Source organism: Typopeltis vanoorti, chromosome 13 (genome assembly GCF_054136105.1).
Source record: "Typopeltis vanoorti isolate ZY-2024b chromosome 13, IOZ_Tvanoo_1.0, whole genome shotgun sequence".
Lineage (NCBI taxonomy): Eukaryota > Metazoa > Arthropoda > Arachnida > Uropygi > Thelyphonidae > Typopeltis > Typopeltis vanoorti.
The window spans coordinates 91,732,282-91,751,430 of NC_143561.1; the positions used below are offsets into that span (position 1 = coordinate 91,732,282).

General features: G+C 36.6%; 1 protein-coding gene across 4 annotated transcripts in view; it reads left to right on the forward strand.

The window, feature by feature from the left end:
* The window catches only part of LOC150100364 (nostrin-like), a 398,805-nt gene that overhangs the window by 194,199 nt on the left and 185,457 nt on the right, over positions 1-19,149 (forward strand). For all 4 annotated transcript variants that reach the window (XM_090402920.1, XM_090402918.1, XM_090402919.1 and 1 more), the window contains exon 8: positions 16,316-16,432. In XM_090402920.1, coding sequence (XP_090259046.1) covers positions 16,316-16,432 — 117 coding nt within the window. The remainder of the gene's footprint in view (positions 1-16,315; positions 16,433-19,149) is intronic.

Below are 19,149 nucleotides of genomic sequence, written 5' to 3' on the forward strand. Positions count from 1 at the left end.
TGCTGACCTTCATACCATATCTATTACAACAAGTTATTCAATTTAGTCAGGGATTCTTGCAGACTTGTAGCGGATTTATTTAGAAGTATAACATTGTCTGTATAAACCAAAGAGCTGACATTAACATCTCCAATTTTGATATCATATTTAATGCCACTTTCCTTCATAATGTGATCCATATAGATAATGAATAACAGAGGGGATAATGTACATCCTTGTTTCACACCAGATTTAACATTAAACCATCTTCCTGTACTTCCTTCAATTCTAACTGCTGACTTACAACTCAAATAAAGACTAAGTATTGCTTGATATAATGCCCCATTGACACCATATAACTGTAGTGTATTGAATAGCTTCTCTCTTGGCACCTTGTCATATACCTTTTCTAGATCAACAAAGCTTAAATATAGATCTTTGTTTATATTCACATGATTTTTCAATGCTCATGAGTTATTTTTCACTGTATTAACAACACCACAAACACTTTTATCAACAAAGATGTTTTATTAACGCTTATATTTCGCTGATTTTCAACTCAGCATCATCAGAGCACAACACACATGTAAACGCGACAGTGAGTGAGTGAAACAATATAATTGTAAAAGACAAAAGATCTAAAGTCCTATTTTTGGCGCCCTCTAACGAGAAAAAAAAAATCGCAGTTATCCAGGAGTTTTTCTTAGGATAACCGTCTCCCACATTTTTGGCAAATTAATGCAACCATATTTGTTAAGGTTGGGAGAATTCTTCAAAGCCATTGCTGACTCAAAAAATAACCTTTCAGATCTATAACGAATTCTTAAATAGTACATTTGTTTTTCTCCATCTAATCCTGTGTGAAGGCGTGTCCAAAGCGTGGTCTGCCAGTCCCGACTTGCCATAGTAATAGTAGCGAATGTATCTTTCATGTTCTTCCAGGCGGATGTTCACTGATCTTCCTGTTTGCCCATAATAGGCCAAGTCACAGTCATGTGGAACTTCATACACTCCTGGGTGTGCTAAAGGGTTAAGTTTATCCTTAGGCGAGCAGATCAGAGTTGCCAGCTTGACATGAGGTTTGAAGGTGGTGTGAAGGCCATGTTTCAACAATACTTTGGCTATTTTTTCCGATGTACCTCTGATATAGGGAATGGAAATGGTCATGCTGTATTCTTGTGTATTAGGGGAGTGCAGAGTAATGGGCCTATGTAGTATTTTATCTATTTTGTAGGGATTGTAGCCGTTGGCTAAGAACGTATGGCGCAGGTACTGGAGTTCAGTGGTCAGATTTGTATCGTTAGAACAAATGGCTCTGGCTCTGTGTGTAAGTGTTTTTAAAATGCCGTACTGTTGGACTGGATGATGATGTGATTGTTTATGTAGGTATCTTCCTGTGTGTGTAGGCTTTCTGTAAATAGAAAAAGAAAGTGATCCATCTGAAAGGTGGGTGACTAATGTGTCAAGAAATGGTAAACAGTTATTTGATTCTTTTTCTACTGTGAAGTGAATTTTGGGGTGTTGGCTGTTTAGGTAGGTAACAAAAGCATCCAAAGTGTCTTGTCCATGGGGCCAGATGGCAAACACATCATCTACATAGCGCAACCACACTTGTGGCTTGTATGTAGCTGTGGTAAGTACTTTGTTTTCAAAGTGTTCCATGTAAAAATTTGCTAACGGGGGAGAGAGGGGGGAACCCTTAGCAGTACCATTAATCTGTTTGTAGAATTCCCCCCCCCATGTAAAGTAACCTGCATTCATGATAAATTGAAATAATTCAAAAATATATGGGGGAAATTTAGGCTTGATTAAATCAAGAGTGTCTATAAGTGGTACATTGGTAAATAAGGAGGTGACATCGAAACTAACCATTATGTCTGAATCTTTTAGGATTAGATTTTTAACCAGTGTTTTGAAATGGATTGAATTTTTTATCTTTGTTGATAAAAGTGTTTGTGGTGTTGTTAATACCGTGAAAAATAAGTCATGAATAACCATCAACACCTAAGCTTATCTTTAAAAAAAAAAAAAAAAAAAAAAAAAAAAGGATGATTTTTCAATATTTGTTGTAAAGTGAAATTCTCATCCTGACAGCCTCTATTTGGCCTGAACCTAGCTTGTTTTTCACCATGCTTTTCTTCCACAATTCTTCTCAACCATTTCTCAAGTATACTTGCATAATCTTACCAGGAACACTCAGTAGCGAAATACCTCTGTAATTCTCACATTCAGTTTTATTTCTCTTTTTATATATGGGTACTATGAGAGCTCTACTCCAATCATTGGGAATTCGTCCCTCTGTCCAGGACTTGTTAACTATGCAGTGCAGCCACTGTAAGACTTTTATACCACCATACTTCAGCATTTCTGGTCGAATATCATCTATTCTTACTGCCTTTCCACAATTGAAGCCTTTGATAGCTTTTTCTACTTCAAGTATGGATATGTATTCCTGACGGTATGCCTGTTGAATGTTTTTTACCACTGTGCTATCATTGCTTGTTTCATTTAGCAATTTTTTGAAGTAATTACTCCATACTTCAAGGATATCTTTTCCTCCCATTTTCATGTCACCTTTATCATCCGTAATGCCATTCAAGAAGATTAGCTTTGTATTTAGTGTTGAATACTATGACTACTCCTTCTTTTCCTTGATTGTCATTGCCTGAATATAACATATTGTATTTATTGTCTTTTTTGTTTAAGTCACCCCTATTATGTCGATCTGGTAGTTAACTAATTCCTCAGCTAGCTCCCTTTCTTTGCCATTCAGGCTTCTTATGTTGATAGTACTGAACTTTAACTCTGATGACGTTGAGTTGGGGTGTGTTTTCAGATTTGGCTATAACAAAAATACTGTTAATAAAGTTCTTCATAAAACTTCATCAAAAAAGAATATAGATTACAGTAAAACCATAGCCATACCTTAAAGGGTTATCAGAAAAAATCAATAGAATCTTACACCATTATAATTCAGGGAACATATTGCAAAGGTGGGGAAAGTAACCTAGAGAATTGCTGCAATACTGAGAAGGACACTGACCTGCAGAGATAAAAGAGTTATCATTCCATTGTATAAGACTCTGATCAGACCACACTTAGACTACTGTTTTCAAATTTGGTCCCCAGGATTTGAAGGAAGATAAATTAACTGGAAAGGGTATAGAGGCAGATAAAAGATGCTTTCGGGACTGTACAATGTTAGTTATGAGGATCAGCTAGGGAATATGGACTGCAGAGTTCGGTGGATAGAAGAAGGAGAAGTGATATGATTGAGACTTTTAAACTGTTGAGAGGTAGTTACAGGGTTGACACTGGGAGAGTTCTTTCACTTGGTGGAACAGCGGGAAGGAGCGATGACAAGGGGCTATCCCTGGAAGTTACGAAAGGAAGTAAGCTGTGAGCAAGAGGGTGAGGAGTGGTTTCTTTGCATGGAATGTATTGCCTGATAGAGTGGTGAGAGCAAGAATGGTTAGTGAGTTAAAGGAGTAGTATAATAGACTTTGTGTTTCCTAGGAAGGACCTCTCACGATGAGTCTTTTGACTTCATGGAGGCCTGAATAATAATAATAATAAATCTTAGGCTTTCCACTCAACAGTTAAGGCTAGCCAACAGCATCCATAGAGATATAGAGCCCTTCATAGGCCTTTGGTCTTCTAGTTTAACTTCTCCACTTGTTGTGTTGTGTGCTTTTGTGTGGTATTAAAATTTTAATATTATATCCCTGACAATGTCTCTGTGACAGAGACAAACTACAGGAAACAATTAAACCTGTGTTTAATTATTTTTCTTTGCTGTATTCATTCCGTTAAACGAAACTATTAGCAGATTACTAAAATATGACCTTGCTTTAGCTCAGGGTTTCTCAAACTTTTCCTACAACGGAACACTGCGTAAATCCTGAAATTTTAATGGAACACCTTGGTTAGAGTCGAGTATTATCGGTCTCGTATTCAATGTAAAGCTAAGCGCACAGTATCGCCGCAGCAGGCTGTGTTGTGGCGATAGTGTGCGCAGTCACAAGCAAGGTCAATGCAATGCCCTGCAGCTGTGCCAGGCCACAGCGCATCGCATTGACCTTGCTTGTGAATGCACGTTTCGTAGAATAGATACCTCCTACTTCACTCGCGCTTGGAGGTGTCAACAACTGCAGGCGGCTGAGTCTGCAGTTGTCGACTGGCCTTAATAGCACAATCCACACGCAAAGTGAGGAGTGCCTGATTTTGAAACATGTTTGAACTTGTTGCAGCATTTAAAACCATTCCAGGCTCATATTAATTTTGATAATTTATTTCCATGGAACATAGTTTGGGAGATGCTGCTTTAGCTAATCTGTGCTTAGTGAATGCTGCTGTCATCATCGCAATTCTGAATCTTGGTTTTCACTCACCTCTCCTCTCCAATACTTTAACCATAGATTTGAAGCTTGACCCTTGTCACTTGCCTTACGAAGCATTATAATCTTGCCTTCCTTCCACTCCTTTTGAACTTGGCCCAATGTATGACTTGCATTAAACAAGTATGTCAAGGTAGTGTCAACTCTCTGGCACATACCCTCAAAATATAGTGATATATCAATTTTCACAGCTTTGTTAATGTCAAGTTTACATGATTCACCATATACCTCCTTTATATTCACGATCAGTCTCTTTGCCCTCCTTTTCACTGTACTCAAACTCTGTATAATGTCACATTCAGTAGGATAAAATATTTTATGAACTGCTCATTCAATATTTCAACAACTCTTAGGTAGTTATCCTTTTACCATTGTCATCGACCAATATAATCATTCCATAATTATTCTTTCATCTGCTGGCTACATACTGAAAGAATGCTTTTTTCATTATTCATTATTCCATAATTATTCTTTCATCTTTTAGCTACATACTACTTAAAGAATGATTTTTTGCTTCATTAGCCAACTGCTGCTCATACTGCACTTTTGTTACCCTTAATAAACAAGTCAACTTCCTTGCCTGTTTTTTGTACTTCTCATGTAACTGATTATTACCACTCATCTTATGCTACTCCCATAATGTCCTCTTCCTCAAGATTGTTTGTAATATTTTTGTTTATCCATTTCACACCCAGCGTATTTAACCTTCTGACTCTCCAAATATTTCTACTAGATAGTCCTTGATAGCACCCAAACAGCATTGATCTCCTTTCTATCTAGTTTTTCCATGATGTGGCTGCAAGCTGTCTAATGAACTTTTCATAATCACCAGCCTTGTAGTTCCACGTATAACTATTCCTCACAGAAGTTCTCAAATAACTGGCCACCACCCAAGGATGTTTACTCCCACAAGCAGAGGGAGTTTAGAAACTTCATTTATAATAACATCCTCTAATGACAGGATCAAATCCCAAGACCATCAATCCTTATGTGGCCTCTCTTACCTACTGTCTAATCTAGTTGTCTCTCAAAAACTCAAGAAATTCATTTTCTTTACTTCCTTGTCATTCTATCTTATCATTATTTAGAATAAATTTAATGCTACTACTTTCAAATCTTCCTAATGGAATTATGGCTGGGGACTTCATTCTGACAGCAATAAAGATGGAAGGGCATGATGTTTTTCGTGAAGAAAAAAGCCAAAAAAGGATGTGAACTGCTGTTGATGATAGAAAATGAGTTATGCCCATGCAAGGCAGAAATGGAGAAGTGAAAGAGTGATAGTGGTTTGTGGCAGTATGGTGTAGTAGAAATCTAGTATGTAGAGATGGATATAATGAAATATTTAGTTGGATGTTGTTATAGATTTGTTTACATGTTTCATTGTCCTCCATATTACCAGGTCTATAAACCCATCCAAATCATTACGAAGTTGTGAAAATTCAGTTGAACTTATTATATTAAGAAAACCTCTTTAGAGGTTCCAGGAGGTGCATAGGAAGATGCCTGTTTTTTAAATGTAGTGCATTTAGTTGTGGTAGGTAGTTTATGACACCTGTGAATTATATTATCAAAAATTATCTGTCGATCTTTCGTAATGAAAATAACAATGCATTATCAAAACAAACAAGCAATTTAAATGAGACATTATATAAGAAGTTGTGAAAATTCAGTTGAACTTATTATATTAAGAAAACCTTTTTAGAGGTTCCAGGTTGGATGAAAACAGGAAACAGCAAGTATACTGCATGTTAAAATAGTAATATCAAAAATAAGTGGTCATTTTTGAAAGTCATTTGTTTGATATTTTGATCCAAAAGTTCAAATGTTTGGGAGATGGGAATCTCCCAAACATTTGGGATTTGAAGGACAATCATTCTGATTTAAATTTGGATGGCACTAAATGAACATTCATATTTAAAACTGCTTCTGTAACTTACACAGGTGCCATTACAAAGGATACTTAGACATAAGGTTCTAATATTTGCATGGGTGGGAATATTTTTCTTACTTACTTTCTTTCTTGTGCATGCAATCCTGTCATTTGCATCATTAGTAAATTACTCCCTCCATTCTGAGTGATTTAACTCTTAACTTCAAAATGAAAAGAAAATACCAGAAACTAAACTACAAACTCAACTTGCACACAGATTGTATCACAGGATATTGCGAACATCTTATCTTCTAAATTAACCCGTTAATTATCAGAATTATCAATTCATTAAGAGACACACACCACCAGCCTGGTTGGCTGAGCAGTTGTGTATCCACCCTTCAGCAAAAAGGATGTTGGTTTGAATCCTGCCTTAGGCATGGATGTTTGTGTTTGTCTGTGAAAATACTACTGATGGTTGCAGGCAGTAGATGGTGTTGGTGTAGTTGCGGCTAGTTGTAGTTGGTGGATTGAGTGGTGGAGACAAAGAGTTGTAGAGTAGGTGCTCTCCCCCTTGATGAGTCTTTGGACTCCCTGGAGGTCACATAATCATTATAAATACAATGATAACTACTCCTAACAGCATGCATTATCAATTCTTACAACATAAACACAGAAGTGTGTTACGACATACAAAAATTGAAACATGTTTTCATGTGCCTAATTATTTTATTTTCATTTTTAGTTTGTTGGATATCGGAATTTTAAAACTGATATCCCACATTCTTCCTTAAAAAATGCCATAATGCTAATATTATTTTGATAATCAGTATATTTTACAGAGACTATTAAGTCACCAGGAGCTCATCAGATTTAAACTCACATCAGTTATGCTTTAGTACTGAATCAACATGACACCACAAAAAAAAAAATTACAATCAGTTTCTAATCTGGAATGAGTCATTTCTGTACTCTGAATACTAATCTACTGAATATTGTTTTGCAGATCTCAAAAAAATCATTAGCTTGCTTTGTAGATAAGCATATTATTATTATTATTATTATTATTATTACGGGCAACTCCAGGGAGTCCTTAGACTCATCGAGGGAGGCTGTAAACATCATGTCCACACAACTATACGACATTCTCACAGTATCTATCATACCTTGCCTTGAACTCACTCACCGTCATGGCACGCACAACAGACTCTGGCAGTTTATTCCACTCATTTACCACTCTAAAAGTAAAGAGCCCAGCTCTAACACCCCTTGCTAACCACACTCTTGCCCAGCTTCCATAGGTGTCCCCTAGTTCTCCCACCACCAGTCCTGATCTCAAAAATATCCTCTGAATTAATCCTATAGAAACCCTTTAGAAATTTGAATGTCTCAATCATATCTCCCCTTTTCCGCCTATCAACTAATTTCTGCAACCCACAAATCTTCAACCTGTTCTCATAAGGTTCATTCCATAGACCTGCTATCATCTTGGTCACTCGCCTCTGGATCCTCTCAACCTCCTCCTCATCAAGAAGAAACCTAGGTGACCAAATCTGGGCACAGTAGTCAAGATGAAGTCTTATCAAGGCTCGGTACAGAGGTACAATAACTTGCTTGTCTCTGCTCGTCAAAGTATTTTTCAGCCACCAAGTGAGTTGATGAGCTGATTTAGCCACTTTTGCAATGTGCCCCCCTAAACTTCATCTCCCTATCCACCAACACTCCCAAGTCCCTGACCTCATCAATCTCCTGGAGTACAGTTCCACTAATGTGGTATACTGCTGCTAATCTTTTCACCCCAACCTTACATTTTGTCACATTAAATTGACATCCATTCTCATTAGTCAAGAACTCCAATCTATCCAAGTCGTCCTGCAAGATTTTGACATCTTCTGTATTCACTATTGCCCTACCCAAATTTGCATCATCAGCGACACAAATGAACCGTTCCTCTTAGATCCTTCCCTATATCGTTAATGAACAAATTAAACAGCAGTGGTCCAAGAACAGAACCCTGCGGTACACCACTAGTCACAGGCCGTCTTTTGGACTCTATTCCTGAATAAACTACTCTCTGATATCTCTCCATCAACCACCCACCTATCCATCTCACCAACTCTATAATCCATTTCCATATGTTGTAATTTACGGATTAGAATTCCATGTGGTATCCTGTCAAATGCCTTAGCCAGGTCCAGCAGTATCACTGTAAACCCATTACCCTTATCCAGTTCAGCCGTCACTGTGTTATAAAACTTGAGCAAGTTACTAAGGCATGATCTTCCCTTCACAAAGCCATGCTGTCCCCCGTACAGTATCTCATTTTCATCAATCCATTCCTGTATTTTTCCCTTGACTACTTTCTCCAAGACCTTGACAACGACTCCTGATATGCTGATCAGTCGGTAATTTGCAACAGTAGTCTTGGATCCTCCTTTATGCAGTGGAACTATTTTCCCCTCTTTCCACACCTTCGGGACTAAACCAGACCCGAGATTCAGATTAAACAACATGGTCAAGGGCACTGATAATTCTTTAGCCGCTTCACGTAAGACTCGTGCCGGTATACCATCCTTAAACTTAAGCAAAATATCCCCAAAGTTAAGCAAAAATTTGATTCATTATATCAGAAACAGAGATTTATCTGAAACCCTCTTACTCACATATAGGTAGTAAGCATCCATTGACTGGTATAGAGACTAACGTTCTTGTTAAAGGACATAATTTTGTGGTTGTCCAAAAAAAATGTTCTCTCTCTCTCTCTCTATATATATATATATATATATATTTTTTTTTTTTTTTTAAATATTTTTTTTAAATGTAAAAATAACAATCTTATGTACAGTATTAACTGGTTTTGGTTCTTTGCAGTCAGGAAGAGAGGTTATGTGCTTATTGATAAATTATAATATGAAAAATTTATAAATTACATAAATACATTTTTCATACCAATAACAGTCATTTTGACATGATACTATTACCTTACACGAAAATAACAGTTGCTATAAGACAATATTAAAATTACATATTTACATTAAAGTAATAATGATCATTATTCACACTATTAAGCACGAAAATCTCTTTCTTTAGGGGGTGGGGGTGGGCAGTGATGTCACTTCTATGTTGGAAAGTGAACTGTGATGCAGTTCTCCTCTTCAGCCAGGCATTGAATCTGTATATTGCATTCTTGGCGGAAAAGGGTTAGGGTGTTGTTCTGCATGTGGTGATGATGCTCATGTAGGATATGACTTCTCACCTTTTGTTTGAAGGCTGCAAGGTGATGGGACTATTGTGCTGTCTGGTTTTGTGTGTTGAAGATAGAAACTGTATATTACCCTTTTGCAGTGATGAAGAGGTAGTTGCAGATTGAATGGTTTTTTTGGCTCTGCATTACAAGATTGAGATATTTCTCTTCTCTATGGAGACAACCTGCTGTTTCCCAAGACAAACGAATTAATTGGGTGTTGATGGGGGCATTCTAAGTAGATATGCCAGACTGCTCCTGCTTAGTAGCAGAACAGACAGTTATCTGAAACATCCAGGTTAAATTTCCATAATATAATTGGGGTGGGTAATGCATTGTGCCACATGATGTTCAATGAACATCTGCGTTGGGTTTGGTGGCTCTTGTGCGATATGGTAGGTCCCAGTGAAATGGAACCTTCTAGGAGATTCAAAATTTTTGGTCTTGGGACGTTTGTAAACAAGCTGATAATGTCGAGACTTGCTAAGATGTCTCTTGGACCAATATGTATATCTTTCACTTTTTCTATGAAATGTTTACTATTTTTTTATGAAGGAAGATGTTTTTCCTATATGTTGTGAGATCATGTTGATGATTCCAACTTCCAACTTGGTGAAATACCTCACCAGCATGATCTCACAACATATAGGAAAAACATCTTCCTTCATAAAAAATAGTAAACATTTCATAGAAAAAGTGAAAGATATACATATTGGTCCAACAGACATCTTAGCAAGTCTTGACGTTATCAGCTTGTTTACAAGAAATTTTGAATTTTCTAGAAGACCTCTTCCCTCCAGACATCTTGAATCTCTTTAAACATTGTATAAACAATACTTTTTTCACCTATAAAGATAGAATCTGGGAACAAGAAGAAGGACTGGCCATGGGTTCATTATCACCGGTATTAGCAAACCTATTTATGGAAAAATTTGAAAACAATGCTCTTAAGAATTACCATAAAAAACCAAAAATATGGCTACGCTATGTGGGCAATATTTTCATCATATTCAGTGGAACAACAGATGAACTTATCAATTTCAAAGATTATCTCAACAATTTGCACAACACCATAAAATTCACTTTAGAACAAGAAAAAAATAAAAAATCTCCTTCTCAGTATATAGGAAGCCGACAAATACTGGAAGATTTCTAAATGCAACCTCACACCACCATCCTTCACAAAAAATAAGCTTAATTAAAACTCTTCGAGACAGAGCATACAATATCTCCAGCACAGAAGAAAGATGTAACGAAGAACTAAAATACTTAACACAAATCCTCCAACAGAATGGATATGAAACAAACTATCAAGAGAATCCTTAAAATGCCTCCAGCTAACAACACAATAAAACAGGATTACAAAAACGCAATCTCGCTTCCTTATATCAAAAATGTTACAATAAGCTAGCCAAATTAATGAACAAACACAACATAAAAGTAGCCTTCCTTCCTATGGAAAAAAATCTCAAGATTCCTACATCCACCAAAACTACCTCATCATCCTCTTAAAAAACCAGGAGTCTACAAAATCCATTGCTCTTGCGGGATTTGCTACGTAGGACAGACAGGAAGATCTGGAGAAATATGCATAGCTGAACACCAAAAAGACGTACAATACAAAAGAGAACAAAAAACGGGTCTTGCTTTCCATACCACTTCCACTGGACACGATATACTCTGGCATAAAACGACGATGTCATACATAGAAAACAACAGTTATATAAGAAAATTTAAAGAAGCTGCTCATATGCTAAAAAACTCAACCCAATGCAATAAAAATCAAGGTTTAATTCTCCAAGTGTGGTCAGCTCTAATAAAAAATCTACCTCAATCTGAGCTCGGATTGTATGAACAAGAACAAGAACACGTGACATTGTCCAGTATTGTTCAATGTCAATAACGTTATATATCTGCATTCTGTTATTTGAGTTTTATGAATAGCCAGACAGTTATGATTTGTATTTATTAATTCTCTTGTTTAAACTTTAAGTTATACTATTTACCCCCTGAAGATGTAAATCCTACGATTTACGAAACTTGTCGGGAACTATTATTTCAGTGATTTATATAACTGAATAATAAAAAAATATGGTGTAATCACCGAAATATATCTTTTGAACCAATTAGCCACAGAAGTCTACGCCTGCAGTGGACAGCCTTGTTTAATACCTCTATTGTATGGTACAGATATGGTAAGCCTGTTGTTTATTTTCATGCATTTTTTAGCATATAACATCTTAATGGATTGAATAATGCTTGAGCCAAAGACTTTCAAGCATTTGAATAGGTAGGGATGTTCAGCGCAGTCGAAAGCGTTTTCTTGGTCTGGTATTACAAGACCCATTGTTTCACTGTTGTCGTCCAGGGATAGAATAGATCTAGTGCCTATTTATTATTTTGTTCAGTGCGAGCTTAAGTTTGTACGCAGTGGCATTTGATATTATTTTACAGTCAGTGTTTATGATGGAGATGGGTTTCCAGTTTCTTAATTTTATAGTGTCTCCTTTCTTTGAGATAAGCTTAACAATAGATGTCATATTGGGTGGGAAGCCACTGGTATTGGCTTCAACATATATTCTGTAGAAGATAAATCCAAGCTGTTCCTAGAAGGACTGGTAATATTCAGTGTTGAGCTCGTCTGTGACTGGAGATGTATCTTTTGATGAGGAAGTGCAGGCAGTTGTCAAATCATGTAGCATGATGGGAAGTTCTGCCTTCTGTTGCATTACTGGTGAGAGAGTCTTTTCATATCAGAGAGAATTATATCAGTCGCATGCATGGATATTGAATTAGCTTGGTATAAGTTTTTGTAGTACTGCAAGGCATATAAAAGAATTTTATTATGATTTTCTATGATGCTTCCGCTATCTGTTGTTGTAGCAGAAATAGTGTGGACTCTTGTTGGTGTTTTTCCAGTGAAAAGAAATACTTTGTGGGTGTGTCTGCAAAGTTAATGTGCCTGTGCCGTGCTCTTATTAGTGCTCCTCTTGCAGAATGTTCTAGATGTCAGCGTATGGTGGCTTCTAGGGACTGGTATTCCTCATAGTCTGGATGATGTAATTGCTGTTGTTGCTGCAGATTATTTCATCATCATCATCTTCCTTATACCCTCTTTTACCTTGCTGTGTCGAGGGTCCATTGATCATCGGACCTCACTCTGTTTACAGGATAAGGTGGTCAGCCTTATGCCGCGGTGTATCCTATGGCCTGTAGTGTTGAGTTCTCAAGGCCAGTTTGCCTGCTTTGCGGGATGCAAACCTCCAGAATAAACTGGGGAAAAAACCCTGCTGTCCACACCCAAGACTGGCTAACTTGGCTATGGCTGAGGAAGATCCTTCAGCTCCTCACGTCACCGACGGGAATCGAACCTAGGACACTCCTTCCCCAGGCATATGGTTGCGAAGCACATAGCCACTAGGCTAACCGCGCGGACTATTTGCAGATTATTTAAGACTGAATATTTATTCCAATTCTTCTGGTGAATATACTTTTGACTAAATAATCTGACTTTAGCCTTAAAGAATGGTCACCAATCAGAAATTGATTGAGAAGTAGGCATGTCTCTGATGCGAGTTGCGAAGTAGTTTTTGGAAGTTTTGATATTCTATATCTCATAGTAAGCTGTTATTAAAGATCCAATATGTTCCTCCTTTGTGTCCAGGAATGCAAATGCTCAGAAGGATGGAATCATGGTCCGATGCATGAGATGGATGGTACGTGACACTCCGTACGAAGGGTATGGTGTGCATGGATCCTTAGTATCTATCGAGCCATGGTCCTACAAGAGCCCTGGTATAGGGCTCTTGTAGGACCACCTTTGACCCTCCAAGAGAACACTTTTTCATGTGGGTGCAGGTGTTTGAAGATATCAGTCAGCTCGTAGTCATTGATTACATCCTGGAGAATCTGAACTAGTGAGAGTCGATGTTCCTAGCATTGATGTCTGTCCATTACAGAATCCAGAGTGTAGTTGAAATCCCCTGCTAGTATGAGGTGGTCCTCATTGACTTTGCTAAGGTGGTTTTGAACGAACTCTAGTACCTGCACTTCAAGTTGCTTGTTTTGTGGTATGTATACATTAATTATATGCATTTTTTTCTTTCCTGTCTGAGTTCTAATGAGTGTATATATTGCACACCTGAAAAGTATCAATGGTACCTAATTTTAGGGTGCTTTTTTGTGGATTACAATACTGACTCCTGATCCATGAAGTTTGAAGCACTTGAAGAACTGGCCATATACCATGCACCACTGTCCTGCCATACAAGGCCAATTCTTCAAATGCTCATCTGAAGCTTTGCTGATAGAATGGAGGTATTTTGCACTGTAGCTATTTCTGGCTGGCAGGCTAGGATATGCCACAGGTCAAGCCTGTTATATCCTGATTTATTTTGTTTGGCATGGTGATCCTCACTTACTTTAGGGATAATTATGCTGCCTCTGGGATTCAAACCTTCTGATCAGGTATTATATTCTTTTCCTGAGATTGATGATTTTTCTTCCTCTCTTTCCTGCCAGAACAATTCTTAATTCTTCCAGTTGGGTAATAAGGCCACTGATGTCAGCAATGTAGTTGTATTCTGTCAGCAGTTTTTGTGAAGAGCCTCAAACTTTCTTAAGAAGCTTCTGAAGCTGCTCATTTGCTAGTTTGAGGAAGATTTGCATTTTCAGTTTCTTCTTCATCATTTGAGGACTCAATAAGCTTGAACCTTCCTGAACCTCCAAACATTCCTGAACCCCTCTATAGAATATTGGAAGGGTTCAGGAATGTATGGAGGCAAAGATTCTCTGTTGCAGCTGTGCTGGTTCATCTTTAGCTGTTTTTCTGCTTTTGTTTCTTGCTCCTCTTCATTATTTTTTTTTAATGTACATTTGTTACTTGTCTATTTCCTTTTTTCTAGGATGGCTTTTAGACGATGTTGGCATAGGTTCTTCCAGAAGCCGAGTTTCGCTAGGGCTACTTGATTTGTGTCTTCGGTATTTGACTGAGAGTTTTGTACGCACTATATATATATATATACTGTCATCCCTCGACTTATGTCCTTTTGAGTTATGTCCGTTTGAAAATACATCTGTGATTCCATAAAATAAATAACTATACTTTTGAACAAGACTCAAGCGAGTGTAAAGTAAAAAGGCTTTTATTTAGCAACAATGCAGTGGCAACTATGCATTCAGCGACAACCTCCCTCTGCACTCGGCACGTGGCTTCAACAGTTCCTCTGTTGATTTCATGTTTAAAAAAAGAGGTTATTTGTGTATTTATCATTAAATATTTTGCGATTTTTGTGCAACATGGCCACTACATACCCAATTAAAAAACTCAGTGAAGAATCACAGAAAAAGGGCAATCAATTGATCTTGAAACGAAATTGCAAGTTTAACGATGGTGACAAGGTCCTATCATTGAATTCTGTTAGGGGTAATGTGGCTGGATATAAACTGAAACCATTTGTGAAATGGCACAGTGAGAATTCATGAGCCTTCAAAAACATTAGGAAGCATACTTGTCCAGTTTATTAGCGGAGTTATAAGAAGCCATGGATGACTCAAAAATTGTTTGCAGATGCCTTAATCAACTGCAATGTGAGTGAAATGGAAAGCTATTGTGTGAAAGAAAATGTAGAATTTAAAATATTATTAATTCTAGATAATGCTCCAGGTCATCCTTCTTATATCGGTGATCTTCATCAAGTTCAAGGTCATGTTTCTTCCTCCAAAACACTACTTCATTGATCCAACCAATGGATCAGGGAGTTCTTGTAGTGTTTAAGGCTTATTATCTACGGAGAACTTTTTCACAGGCCATTTCTGCTACTGAAGGAAATGACCAGACTCTCATGCAATTCTTGAAAGCATTCAATATTTATCATGCTATTAAAAATATTGCTATAGTTTGGGATGAAGTGATTTCTCAATGTATGAGTGGTATGTGGAAAAAGACATTAAAAAGGTCTGTGCACGATTTTGGAAGTTTTGAAAAAAATGAAGACCTTTGTAAATTGAGTGAAGAAATAGTGGGCCTAGCAAACAATCTGAATCTTGAAGTGAATGATGACGACATAGTTCAACACATAGAAAGTTCCCCTGAAGAGTTGACCAACGAAGAATTGGTCAAGCTGAACAAACAACATTGCAGTAAAGGAAGAATGAGAAAAGGTTTCGAACTTTATTGTGGTCTTGTCGGTGGGAGCCAAACCCAGAGGTGGTGATACTACGGTGGAAGTAATGGAGAAGTCATATTTACCTATACGAGTTGCCAAAAGGTGGCTCACGTTATTATTAAATTACTCTGGATTTACAGAAAGATGTTGGAAGTTTTTTTCACTTGGTTAGACTATAATAAATTTAGTTTAATCCTTTATCCAAGTGTAAGCAAACAAAGTTTGCACCTGAAGCATCTTCAGGACTGAAAACTGGGTCTGGCCCCCCACTGACGAGACCTCAATAAAGGTCAAAACCGGTCTGGGTAGTAGCCCTTCCCTTAATGAATAGCATTATACATGTCTGCAAGGAGATGTGCATTATGGGAGATACTAAGACAAGTGATGAGAGCTTAGTCCACCTTTACCACAAGTTGCCTCAGTCCTGAAGATACTTCAGGCGCAAACTTTGCTTACACTTGGATAAAGGATTAAACTAAATTTATTATAATCTAACCAAGTGAAAAAAACTTCCAACAGTATATACAAAATGGTTTGCACCCATTCTGAATCTGAAATATGCCATACCGATAGACATTTCTGGCACATAAAAAAATGTAAACCAGTCATATTCTTCAGTGAACATGTTATTATATATTTTTTTCTTTACTTTCAGATATATGATATGCTTAACCAAAAGATGACTGTTGCCAACTTTTTATCTGATTTGTCTATTACTAATAAATCTGCAGAAGCTCATGGTGTCTCCATACATCTGTTACCGGATTTTTATGTACGTATGATGTATTTATTTATTTTTTATTTTTAATCTGAATTATATACAGGATGATTTTGAAGCGCAGTGCAGTTAACTCTTACATGTAAAGACTGAATACAGGTAACCCTTGTATAACGCGGCACTTATACAAAGCGGTCTACAATTTGTAGTAACCCTTGTTCAACGGTGTTTTGATATAATGCGGTCTACAAATTGTAGTAACCCCTCTATCTTTTCATATACTTCACCGCGTGACTTAAAAATCAAATTTTATCTTCGTAAAATTTGCGTTTGCCCTTATCGCACTTGTAGTTATAAGTAGTGAATTTATATTAGGGGAAATACCCTTTAGCTTGCATGTACATCAATAGTTTATCATATAAAGTGTTTATTGTTGAAAATTGTCTTTGTTTCTGCCAGGAAAGAGCATTAAAAATCATAATTGTGTTAATCTCAAGCTGAGCACTTTATTTTCTAGTGCGTTACATATGATATGTAATGCTTTTTTATGTAAAAAAATTATTTTTATATTAATGGCCACTTAGAAAACTTTTGCAATATGGTTGAAAACGAAATTAGTGAATCAATTGATTGGGAAATAGATTTAAATGAGGAGGAACTGGTACAATTAATAGATGACGTCGAACCAAATGGCAGGGAAAGTTCTTCTGAAGATTCTGATTGTGATGAATCCATTAAGAATTCACTTTAAAGAAATTAGCAGAAGAATTGGACTTAGCAAGAAAGTTAGGAAGTTATTTTACGGATAATGATCCTGCAATAGAGTGCTCTGGAAAATGCACGAGACAATTGGATATTTGTTTAGCTCCATATTATGAACTTAATAAAAAACTGCAGCATAGTGTTAAGCAAGGTCTTATTACTGACCTCTTGATAACTAAACTAATCAAAGTATGCAATGATGCACATATTACTCATTGCACATAATGCATAAATGTTTTGCCCAAAACATTTATGCATTACTTGTATGTGCAATGAAGTTTTCATACAATTTGTAATTTTTATAAGTTTATACTATGCATTTGTTTCATAGTTTATATGTTTTCTTAACTTACATGAATTACCTGAATTAAATAAAAATATTTTTTGTTGGATATTTCACTGTTGTTATATAATAAAAAAAAAACGATTTCAGAACATAACCTACTTTTTCTATGTGATCTGAGTCTCGCATAACGCGATTTTTATAATGCAGCATTTTTATGGAACCCAACATCTGCTTTATATGAGGGTTACCTGTACTTTGTTAAAGGAAAATTTGCAACAGTGAATTTTCTTTCGAATAGTCAATGCTCCGAGACTTTGGCTGTTTTTTTGAGTAAGTAGACTGAATATTCAGAAGCAAATTTTGTTACACTTATCTGAATGACTATAACATGTCCACATTCAGATATAATGCATGTAATTGTAATGTGCTAAAGATACTGGACATGACATTTATTCTGTGCTAAACATATTAAGCCTAAAACACATTTAGATTCAAATATTGAAACATAAGCAGACAACATAATGATAAAATTATTATACAATAATGGAATAGCACTTATGTTAGAATAAAAATATGTATTATTTGTAGAATTTTTGGCTAGGTTTCCTGGCTATTCTCAATACAGTTGAAAAGACATAAAGAGCAACACTTAGATTGCAAGTGCATAACAATTCAGGGGAGAGAGGGGGGGGGGGGCTAGAAAGTTCTTATAAACAAAATTGATATTAAATGATATAACTACAAGAAAGAACATACGAAGATATAAGAACGTAAGTTGCCTTCATAACTCTGCTACTAGTATGTTCTTTCTTGTGGTTATATTAGTTACTTTAATACAATTTTTTTTTCTCCATACACAAGCGTTCTTTAGTGATTCTGCTTTTGGAGTTTCATTGTTATGTATTGTGTTATTTTTTGGTTACTGAGAAGGCTGTCAGCAGCATTTGCAGTGGGAAGAGAAGATAAGTTTTCGCTATTTAGAATAGTTGAATATAGAGTTTTTATATATATACAGTCATTCCTCGACTTACGTCCTTTCGATACGTCCGTGATCCCATAAGGGAATAAATAACATTTTCGGTTATACTTTCGAACAAGACGTAAGTGAGTGTAAGGTAAAGTATGCATAGTGGCAACAGTGCTTTCAGTGGCAACCTCCCTCGGCAGTCAGCACGTGTCTTTAACAGTTCCTATGTTGATTTTGTGTTTGAGAAATGGGTTATTTGTGTATTTATCGTTAGTTATTTAGTGATGTTTAGTGCAATATGGCCCTACACATAAAAAAAAAAAGATCCTAGTGAAAAATCACAGAAAAAGAAGCGAACAATTGATCTTGAAACGAAGTTGCAAATTATAAAGCAACATGAAGCTGGTAAGCCCATCAATGTGATTGCACATGACTTCGGATGGTCTCATTCTACAGTGACAACCACTTTGAAAAATAAGGATAAAATCGTAGAGGCTGTGAAAGGATCTTCTTCCATTAAATCGATGATAGCGATGAAGCAACGATCCTATCGGCGATATGGTGAGAAAGAAAACCCGATTATGACTACAAATTGAATGCTTCTTCCGGTTGGTTCATGAGATTCAAACACGCTTTGCGCTGCATAATGTGAAAATGTATGGGATTCTGCAAGTGCTGAGAAGGCTGCCAAGGAGTTTGTGAAAAAATTGGATAAAATTATTACGGAGGAGAATTATTTGCCACAGCAAATAATTA